At 32.4% G+C, this 11,882-nt stretch overlaps 1 protein-coding gene across 1 annotated transcript in view; it reads left to right on the forward strand.

Moving 5' to 3' along the window:
- The window catches only part of LOC107614887 (phospholipase D alpha 4-like), a 7,723-nt gene continuing 7,059 nt past the window's right edge, over nt 11,219–11,882 (forward strand). The window contains exon 1 of the mRNA XM_021111721.1: nt 11,219–11,439. Within this exon, the coding sequence (XP_020967380.1) occupies nt 11,335–11,439 (105 nt within the window). The 5' untranslated portion in view covers nt 11,219–11,334. The remainder of the gene's footprint in view (nt 11,440–11,882) is intronic.

Genomic DNA, 11,882 nt, shown 5'->3' on the forward strand with positions numbered 1-11,882 from the left:
TGTCTGTTTCTGATTTGTTGTTTTTCTCTCTCTCCCCCCCTTTGGCTCACCTTTTTTTATATTATAAATTTGTGTGTGATATTCAATGATATTTTTCCTAGTATTTTTTTTTTATTTATCATAGTTCCTTAATACTTACATTACATGTACAAAAAAAGCAAAAGAAAAAAAAAGGAGAAATTCATTTATTTTTCTTTTCTTTTAATGTACTAAATGTTTAGTTACAAAAGAAATATATAGCACTCTAACATAATCAGCATGAAGTGAGCGAATGGTAATTTTTTAACCACCAAAAAGGATTGTAATTTTGTTTTCGTTTTTATTCCTAAGCTAGTGTATATGTTTTGTTTTTGTGGAGTGTGAATGTGTGACCCTTTCATGGTGGGGTTCATCATTGTGATGAGAATCCAAGTTGGAATGTTTGAATTTGATCTTCGTGGAATGATTAATATCACAAAATTTCACGTTGCATTTGTCCAATAGTATATTATGATTGAGAAAATAATGACATGGAAAGATTGATGATATAGAAATCCAAATAATTGGAGGCATTCATTAGTAAGTTCATTTGTCAAGTTTGGAAGGAGGTTGATGTTCCTTTCTACTTTGTAGTTTTGAATTTTGATGTCACTTTAACGAGTTATTGTCATTGGTAAGTAAGTTGAGTTATTATTGGGGAGTTAGAAATAATAATAAAAAAAGTAATAATGTCGCGTCCCAAATAATTTAATATTTTAGAATATTAGACAAATTAATCTATAATAAAATTGAAAAAAAAAGACAAACTTATCTCTTTTAAATAAATTTCAAATAATTTAATCTTTCCATATCATATTATTAATACTTTAGAAAAATGAAGTACTAACTTGCCACTTTTTAAACAATTTTACATATTTACTTGTCTTTTTTTACTTTAATTTTTAGGAATTAATATATTTGTCTAATATTCTAAAAGATTAGAACTAATTTATTATTATTTTTGTCAGCAATTAATTTTATTCGTTATAAAAATTGTTAGATAACAATAATTTAAAATATCATTAAAGGAAAATTGTTGGGAGGCTCTTATTTTTTTATGATATTTGTAATTATTCAATACTTTATAATACGATTTAGATATCAATGATTTTATCCAAGAAATTAAAAAAAAAACTACTTCTATTTATTATTATCTGTCACTTTAATTTATTTATTTGCATTATAATATCTTTCAGCATTTTATATAAAATTTAACGTTGAAATATTGAATATATCTTAATATATAAAAGTGATGAAAATTATCATACTTTTCTAATCTGGTTATGTTATTTTTACGATAAAAATTCACATGCAACTGTCTTTATATATAAAACTGACCGTTAAAAATTATTAGATGTTTTGATATATTTGATTAAATTGTCATCTAATATAAAATTTATTAACAGTTAGTTGCATACGAGTTTCTACTTATTTTTATATCATATTTAATTTTTATTTCTTTTTTAACAATTGTGTATTCAACCAAAATGACAAATAAAAAAGAAAAAAAAAGGATCGGAGTATATTATTTGAAAATGAGAATCACTTAGAAAACTCGGAATTGGATTATAAAAGATGGATTATGATAATTTAAAAACTTCAAGAAGTTGCATGATTTTCATTAAGAGAAACTGAAGTTCAATGGAACTAATTGTTCAACGATGGTCCACTAACAGTGTATGAAGAAGGAAAAAATTTCTATGATATTGTTTGTTTGTGTATTTAGTATTTGTAGTTTCGCAAATGACATATGAATGAAATGAAATCAAAAGTGGAATAATATGGGTCATAGTGGGATACAAATTAAAGAGTATGTAGGTTCTGTGCGTTGCTTTATGTATGGAAGAATCCCACATTTCCAACAAACCACCTTTAAAGTCATAATATATGCTGGACAATACATTTATTTGCATTATTAACATTCAAGATCACATGCACTTTACCTCGTAGGGACATTAAATAATAATAATAATAATAATAATAATAATAATAATAATAATAAGAACAACAACAACAATTAGCCAAGACACACTCTAATACACACGAAAATTAAAACAAAAACATATCTTCTACTCGATCAAAATAAGATATGAAAGTCCAAAATATACCAAAAATCATAGCCAATACATCATATTAAAACCAATACACAACTATTGTTGAGTTAAGAAATTAACTAATATAATTGATAATAACAAACATTAAATTATTGGACTAATTATCCAATTAGTTGTTAATCATTTTAGTTAAGTAATGCAGGCCAAAACCAATACACAACAGCAGCCCAATTGGATGAAATCAAAACCAGACTGATGGGCTGTACAAACAAAAGAAGACCAAAGAATTCAAAGAAATGAAACCAGTTGAGCCAATGTAATCAAACGGGTTGCGTGATGGATATCTGATCCAAGTCCAACAGCAAGCATTTTCCTCCTATTTGCTTTCACAAAAAGCTACGCTCACTTTTTCCTGTCTCAGTCAGAATTTAGAGAAAGAAAGAGAGAAAGCTTAGTTCCTAAGTTGTTCACAGAAGAAGAAAGAAAGAGAAGGTTAAGCACAGAAAGGTTGAGGTCTAATCAACCATATCAAACCAAATCAAGTTAAGGCAAAAGTTAAAGGTAATTCATTTCTTATTGCATGCATACTGCTATCTTCTCTTCTTCCCAACTCTCTGCCAGTCCGAATATGGGATACTTGGGAAAGTTGATCTTTGTTCTTCACTGCTGTGCATCTACAGTCATATATGTGTCTTGGGGATCAATTTGCTTTTTCAATGGCTAATATCTGGGTTTACCATTGAAAATGTCTATTTCTACTGCTGTGTGGCTTTCGGTCAACAAGAGAAGGTCAGAACCAAAGTTCTTATTTTGAGGATTAATGGGAAAAAGTGAGATGGTGGGTTGGTGAAGCACAAAGCTCGAGAGTCGACCTAGGAGAGTGCAATTCAGCAACATGCAAGGAGATACAAAAGAAGTTGGTTCACCATTCAAAAATTAGAGGAGAGATAACCAGTGTTCTTGAGGTGTATGTTCTGAGAAGAGCTCTCTGAAGAAGTTCATCTACTTGGACAATGCTTCCTAGTGAAAGGAGCATTCCGCCAGAATGAAGAACTGAATCAGAGGCTAGCTAATCTAGTTTATCACATAGCAAAGAGGCTGTTGATGAGTCAATCTCCTTCATGTTTTACTGATTGTAATTTACTTTTCAATGTTTATCTTTCTATAATTTCTTGAGGTAAAAGGATAAATGAGAGAGTCATTAAAAGAGCCTAACAGTGAAAAAAGGCAGAGAGATACACATGAGAGAAAAGTCTCGAGTTATTTCAGATTTCTTTAGGTTGATCAAGTGTCTTGTATCTTGTACCAGTGAGGTATCCCTTTCTTAGTTGGGTTAGCACTAAGAGTGAAGAATTAGGTATTAGCATAGCTAAGTCAAGTTAGGTTAGAACTTGAGTGTGAAAGAATTGTGTCAATCCTGTGAATTGGTGTATGTAATACTTTAACTATAGTGAAAATTCTACTACTGTTATGGTGAAGACTGGATGTAGGTTGTATTGCACAAGGCAACCGAACCAGCAGGATACATGATGGTGTTAGCTTCTCTCTTCTCTGCTCTATTCTGTTTTTTGATATTCATGAGATAAAATAAAATTGTCTCATAAATTTTCTGCTGCTGAGTTCAAACAGATTCAGATTGAAAGTTTGCCTTAAAGGGTTAATTTCATTTAAGTAAAAGAAGGTCATAGATTCAACCCCCTTCTCTGAGCCTTCTACAACCTTCAATTGGTACCAGGAGCTTTGGTCTCAAGAATCAAGTTTCACCGCTTGGAGCAAAGGTCCAATGGCGAACAACTTGGGCACAACCACGGTTGCCTACACTCTAACTGAAGGCCAGTCAAACAATAGGCCTCCCTTCTTCAATGGAAAGAACTATGCCTACTGGAAAGAGAGGATGAGGATCTTCATCCAATCCATTGACTACAATATATGGAAGATTGTTGTGAGCAGTCCCAAGATTTCAACAAAAACAAGTGCTGATGGAGTAGTGACTCCAAAAGAAGAAGCTGAGTGGAATGAAGACGATAAGAAGAAGATGAAACTGAATGCTAAAGCCATCAACCTTCTTCATTGTGCTATCAGCTTTGAAGAGTACCAAAAGGTATCTAGATGCAAGACAGCCAAAGAAATCTGGGAGAAACTCCAGGTTACACACAGAGACACTAAACAAGTCAAAGAAACGAGGATTGATATGCTGCGAAAAGAGTACGAGATGTTCAATATGAAGGATGGAGAAAGCATTGATGAAGTGTTTGAGAGATTCTCAATCATAATCAACAACCTTAATGCTATGGGTACAAACTACTCAGAACAAACTCTAGTGAGAAAACTCCTTAGAAGCCTCACAAAGGAATGGGAAACCACTGCCACTGTTCTACCCGAGAGCAATAACCTAAGCCCTATAGCATATGATGAGTTAAGAGGAAAACTCCTTGCTTATGAAACCACACATACAAACATGAACTCAAAAAAAAAAAGGGAATAACCCTCAAGTCAAAAATAGAATCAAAAGAGAGTGAGTCTAGTGATGGTATTTCAGATAATGAGCTTATGTTTTTTGTTAGGAGATTTAGAAGGATGATGAAGAACAAGGGCAAGTACAAGGGTTCAAGGTCAAAGGAACACAAGCTGGACTTGAGCAAGGTGACGTGTCATCATTGCAAGGAGGTTGGACATTTCAAGCAAAACTGTCCGAAGCTCAAGAAGGAGGACAAAAGAAAGAAAGAAAAGAAGAGAGTGCTCATGGTAGCTTGGGAGAATCTTGAGAACGACTCCAATGAGGAAGAAGATTCTGAAGGTGAAGATAAAACCTACTTCATGGCTAGAAATAATCATCTTGATGAGGTAAATTACTATGACTTGTCTATAGATGATTTACATGCTATAATTGATGATCTTACTCTAAACACCTCAAAAATGTTAGATAAGTACAATAAATACAGATCTAAAAAAGATGTGTTAAAAACTAAAAATAATTTTTTAAAAGAAAAAATAAAGAAAACTGAATGTGCTTTGGACATTATTGAAGAAAACAGATTTCTAAAATCTGAACTTGAAAAATTAAAAGGAAAGCACATTGTGGATCCTTCTCAAGAGTTAATTGATGAAAATGAAAAATTAAATGATATGATTAAAAGACTGAATGGTGACTTAGCAAAATTTGTTCAAAGTTCTAGTAACTTGGACAAATTACTTGCAAGCCAAAGACCATTGTGTTGAAAAATCTGGTTTAGGTTATATAACCAAGGAAAGTGCAGTTTTTAATGATTCCTCTATGAAATTTGTGGCTTCTTCATCAAATACTAAATCTACATCCAATAAATCTGGTATTGGTTATGTTCACACATTTGAGGAGAAATTTGATGAAGTTTACACAGGTGAAACTGAGCCTTCACCAAGAACGGAACCTACTTCAAATAGGTCAGGTTTGGGGTACATCTTGAAAAATAAGGTTGCCTTTAAGAAACCACCATTTTACAACAAAACCTCATTTTCGAAAAATCCAAAAGTTTTCAAAAACTCTAGCGGAAATGCTTTTGTAAAGAGGAACAATTATAATAAAACCAGTTTGTCAAAAGAAATGCACCTCTTCCAAAAATCAAAAAATTTCAGCCCTTTAATCATTTCCAGCACAATAACTCACCTCAATTTCAACGATGTGCATTAGAAAATCATTGTTTTAATTGCAAAAAATTTGGTCACTCATATGCACAATGTTTCATTGAGAAGAGAGTTGTGGGAAACCAAATTTACAATGTTGTTTGTGATTTCAATGCACTTGGGCAACCAAGATGGATTAACTTCAAAGGATTTAAATTAATTTGGATATCTAAGGTTACTTGAAGTTTTTCATGCAGGTTTGCCTAGCATCCAAGAACAAAAAGGATATGTGATACTTAGATAGTGGATGCTCAAGGCACATGACTGGAAGGTCAACTTACTTCATCAAACTAAACCAGTATGATAGAGGTTTGTGACCTTTGGAGATGATGGAAAGGGTAAAATAGTTGCTGTTGGAAAAGTAGGTAATGAACACTCTACTTTTATTGATGATGTCTTTTTGGTAAGTGGCTTGAAGCGCAATCTTTTGAGTATAAGTCAGCTGTGTGACTTAAGATATTTAATGACTCTTAAAAGACTTGAATGCTGTGTGATACATGAAAAGACTAATGAATTGCTTTTTGTTGCTAAGCATTGTAATAGTGTGTATGGACTTACACTTGATGAACTAAAGGATCAAAATGTAGCATGCTTTCATTCTAAAGATTCGGAAAAGTGGCTATGGCACGAGATTGGGCCATGCAAGTATGTTTCAAATAAACAAACTTGTCAAGAAAGGTTTAGTAAGAGGTCTTCTTTTGATAAGGTTTGACAAAGACATCACTTGTGATGCTTGCCAAATGGAAAAATAAACAAAAAGTTCATTTAAACTAAAGGAAGACATCTCTACTAAAAGGCCACTTGAATTGCTACATATTGATTTGTTTGGTCCAACAAGAACTCAAAGCTTAGGTGGTAAACATTATGGTTTAGTGATTGTGGATGACTATTTTAAGTTTGGTTGGGTTTTATTTCTTGCACACAAAAAATGAAGCATTTTCGGCATTTGAAATATTTTGCAAGAAAATTCAAAATGAAAATGATTTAAAGATCTCTTCTATAAGAAGTGATCATGGAACCGAATTTGAAAATCATTTATTTGAATCCTTTTGTGAGGAATTTGGAATATCTCAGAACTTCTCTTATCCAAGGACATCACAACAAAATGGTGTTGTGGAAAGAAGAAATAGAAGCATTCAATAAATGACAAGAGCTATGCTTTGTGAGAGCAATGTTCCAAAATTTCTTTGGGCTGAAGCAGTTAACACTGCTTGCCACATTTTGAATAGAACTATCATAAGGAAATTTTTGAAGAAAACTCCTTATGAACTTTGGAAAGATTACCCACAAAACTTGGAGTACTTGCACATCTTTGGATGCAAATGTTTTGTTCTTAATAACAAAGATAATTTGGGTAAATTTGATCCAACGGCGTATGAGTGCTTAGTTGTAGGATATTCCACAACTAGTAAAGCATATAGAGTTTATCATCAAGATGCTAGGATTATTGAGGAATTCATACATGTTACATTTTGTGATACTAACTTGGTGCAAAGTATTTTGGAAGATTGTGATGCAGGGAATCAAGCTCAAAAAGACGATGAGACTACACAAAATCATGAAAATGAAAATTCTGGACAAGTTGAACTAGAAATTGCAGTTGCTGAAAATTTAAGAGACAATTCCATTTTGTTCATGAATCTGAAGGAGATCCTGAAACCAGCAGTTCCCTTAATCCCTTGGTGACTGAATCTGCCTCCAAATTCATCAGACCTCGTGAATGGAGATTCTTAAAGAATTATCCTGAGGAATTTGCCATTGGAGACGTATCTCATGATGTTAAGACTCGGTCTTCAACTAGAAAAGCAAATGAAGAATCAAACATGGCTTTTCTCTCTCAAATGGAGCCTCAGAATGTTAAAGAAGCCCTAAGTGACCCTTCTTGGGTAAAAGCAATGGAGGATGAGTTTCTTGAGTTTGAGAAGAACCAAGTGTGGACATTGGTTCCAAGGCCTAATGAAAAGAAAGTGACCGGCACTAAGTGGATATTTCGAAACAAGTTAGGAGAGGATGGTAGCATTGCAAGAAACAAAGGAAGGCTAGTGGCACAAGGATATGACCAAGAAGAAGGAATAGACTTTGATGAATCATTTGCCCCTGTTGCCCAAATGGAAGCCATAAGACTTCTCTTAGCTTATGCTGCTTTTTGTGGTTTTAAATTATATCAAATGGATATGAAATGTGTATTTTTGAATGGTGTGATAAATAGAGAAGTGTATGTGAAGCAACCACCTGGTTTTGAAAATAAAGAGCTTTCTAACCATGTTTTCAAATTATCAAAAGCTCTCTATGGTTTGAGACAAGCTCCTAGAGCTTGGTATGAGAGACTTAGCTCTTTTCTTTTGAAAAATAATTTTCAAAGAGGCACTAACAAACACTACTCTATTCATCAAGAATTCTAATGATTCTTTCATTCTAGTCCAAATATATGTTGATGACATTATTTTTGGATCAGCCAATGAATCCCTTTGTAGTGAATTTGGAAAACTCATGACAAATAAATTTGACATGAGTATGATGGGTGAACTTAATTTTTTCCTTGGGCTACAAATTAAACAAACTGAAAAAGGTATTTTCATTCATCAAGAGAAGTATGTCAAGGAACTAGTTAAGAAAAAGGTATTTCATTGAAAGAGCCTAAGAGTGGAAAAAGGCAGAGAGATACACATGAGAGAAAAACCTAGAGTTATTTCAGATTTCTTTAGGTTGATCAAGTGTCTTGTATCTTGTACCAGTGAGATATCCCTTTCTTAGTTGGGTTAGCACTAAGAGTGAAGAATTAGGTATTAGCATAGCCAAGTCAAGTTAGGTTAGAACTAGAGTGTGAAAGGATTGTGTCAATCCTATGAATTGATGTATGTAATACTTTAACTATAGTGGAAATTCTACCACTGTTGTGGTGGAGACTGGATGTAGGTTGTATTGCACAAGACAATCGAACCAGGATACATGATGGTGTTAGCTTCTCTCTTCTCTGCTTTGTTCTGTTTTCTGATTTTCATGAGACAAAATAAAATTGTCTCATAAATTTTTCACTGCTGAGTTCAAACAGATTTAGATTGAAAGTTTGCCTTAAAGGGTTAATTTCATTTAAGTAAAAGAAGATCATAAATTTAACCCCATTCTCTAAGTCTTCTACAACCTTCAACTATCAACTGTGTTGATATTTTCTTTTTGTCCTTTAATTTAATACGTAAATATTCCACTAGCTACAACTTTTTTAAGCAGGGGCATCAATATTGGAAAACCGGTTAGTGTGGCTTCTTCGGGGACCCAGCACAATGTTCATTATCAGCAGCAAGGTGAGACAACAAATGGCACTGTGCGAAAGCGTCCTCGCCCAAACTCTTTGCAGAATTCACCAGTAGATAAGGATGGAGTATCGACGGCGGGTATGGTACAAGTTTCGACGGAGAAAATTGGGCTGCAACTTGAGAGTCCATTAAAGGCAGAATCGTCGAAGACAGGGACATCATGTTGAGTCTCGGGTTTGTTATTGGAGCTCTCTTTTTGCTGTTTTTATGGATAGTTTCAATATCATAGCCTGGAATGTGAGGGGTGCGTCTAACAAGATGGCCCGTGTGCATTGCAAAATCACACAAAATCCAAGAAAGGTACTCTTGCTTTTAAAATTGATCTTGAAAAAGCTTATGATAGGGTGGATTGGAGGTTTTTGGAGAGTACTCTCGTTGCTTTTGGTTTTCCTATCATCACTATTAATTTGATTATGACTTGTGTCCGTGCATCATCTCTTTCTATTATGTGGAATGGGAACAGATTGGATAGTTTTGCTCCTAGAAGGGGGCTTAGACAGGGCGATCCAATGTCTCCTTACTTATTTGTGTTTTGTATGGAAAGACTTGCTTGCTATATATCTCATAAGGTGATCGAGGGTGTGTGGAAACCAGTTTCTGTCACTAGGGGTGGCCCAAAATTTTCTCATTTGATGTTTGCAGATGATCTCAGGAATTGGAATTGGAGAGTCTCTATTCTTTTAATTCAGAGGACTGCAAATAGTGTTGCAGATTGTATGGCTAAAGCAGCTGCTTCTGTCGCGGACATTCACTCGAATTGGAGCCAACCATGGAGTGAGCTTCAACATCTAATAGATTTAGATATGACCCTAGCCAATTAATTTGGTTTTGTCTCTTTTTTTCTTTCTTTTCTATTTAGTCACTAAAAAAAAAAAAAAATCGTTGAAACCGAACCGATTGTGGCAAAGCTGTTTGCTTTTGTTGGTAGCAATTATAAGCAAAATCTTTGGAGCATTACATTTGGAAATTAGTGATCAAGAATTCAACTTGGCTCAATCACTATTATATGTAGTGGTTCCTATTTTGAGGCAAAGGAATCACCTCAGCAAAAAGTATGTCCCTTCTTCAAATCATCTTACAGTCCTACTTTAATGGTTGGGAAATATTTGGATGACATAAATTCTCTACACACATTTTTAACTTATTATTTTGCTAATGTGTACTTTAAGGATCTATTTTAAGAGTAACAATGATTATGGTAGTTATACAATTTTAACAATATTTAAAATATGTTGTTAAAATTAAAGTAGTATTTTTTTATTATTTAATAATACTTTTAATTTAAAAAATAATAATAAAAATACTATCAAAATATAAAAAAATATGACTTCAANAAATTATGACATTTAAATTATAACTCATTGGCAAATTATATATATACTTTTAAACTATAAGAAACTTTAAAATTTAATAAAATTATTACGAGAGACTAACAATAATAAAATAATTAAGTCTAAACTACTAAACCCTCCTATATATATCGATCCTAACCTACATAACTAACTTCTTCCAACTAACTTTCCCCCCTCTTTCTCTCAATGTCAGCCGTCATTTTCATAGGACCCTGCAATTGTGTATACTTTTTTTTTTCTAAGAAGGAATAATGTAAATGAAGTTAATTATTGCAAAAATATTAAATTTAAAATTAATTCAAAAGAATGAATATTCGATGAATCTTGAAAAGTGAGACCTTATAATCAACCAACCAACAATGCAAACACAAAAAATAGGGAATATTCCTAGTCAAAGCTTAAATAGATCGTTATTAAAAGACAATGAAACAGTAACAAAAGAATTATTATTAGCTAGCCCTTTGTATTATGCTTAAGTTTAATTAATACAAAGATAAATGAATTTAGTGTGTTGATTGATAAAGGGTATGATGATGTAATATACTGAGACTATACGAGAGCTAGTATTTTGATTGGTGCTTAATGGTTACGGTAAAATTCTGATTTGGACTTAAGAAACTTAACTTGTAGTTAAAACTTTGTGATGGAAAATACTTGAAGGTTGGTTCTTCAATTGTGCAACGTTATACAAAGTTTTCTTATGCTGCTTTAACTTTCAATTCAATTCCAAGGTTCCCCTTTATTTATTTATTGCTTCTTCAATATTCACTTGCAAAAGAAAACTCACTTTCTTTTATTTATATATGTAATAATGTGTATCATAATTGGTAATGCTAATTAAATTGACAAACTAGCCAAGAGTAGTTATTATTATTCTATCATATGTCTTATTACCTACTTGTTATCTTTGTGAATATTTGAAGTTAGTAGGAGGACATGGCAAAAGATGATGATGAAATGCCTAAGATCCTTCATGGAACAATTGAAGCTACCATCTTCAATGCCTCATCACCTCCCTCTTCTTCTTCATTTCCCTTCAAGGTAAGTCCCTAACAAAAATGATTTTCATATGTTACATGCATTAATTAGTCCTTCATGATTGAGGCTAGCACATATTTAATAATTTGGATTCAATATTGCTATATATATATGTGTATACTTTATTTAAGGTGATGTAAATTTAGGCTGTTAAATAATCTTAAGGCAATTGTCAAGATTGTAATAAATATTATGTGATCTTTTTAAGTGATAGTATTATATATTATCACACAAACATATATTCAATAATATGTTATGAAAATCTTGCACTATTGATTTTCATTTCACTAAAATGATAGTTATGACCATTTTTTTATGATTTTTTTAAAACGTAATTTGATCACTAACTACTTTTGAATAAGATAAATTAGTTCCTAACAAAAAATTTGACAAATTAGTATTTTTTTTATAATATTAAATAAATTTACTCTTTTATAAAATTTTAG

Source organism: Arachis ipaensis, chromosome B09 (assembly GCF_000816755.2).
Source record: "Arachis ipaensis cultivar K30076 chromosome B09, Araip1.1, whole genome shotgun sequence".
In the NCBI taxonomy this organism is placed as follows: Eukaryota; Viridiplantae; Streptophyta; class Magnoliopsida; order Fabales; family Fabaceae; genus Arachis; species Arachis ipaensis.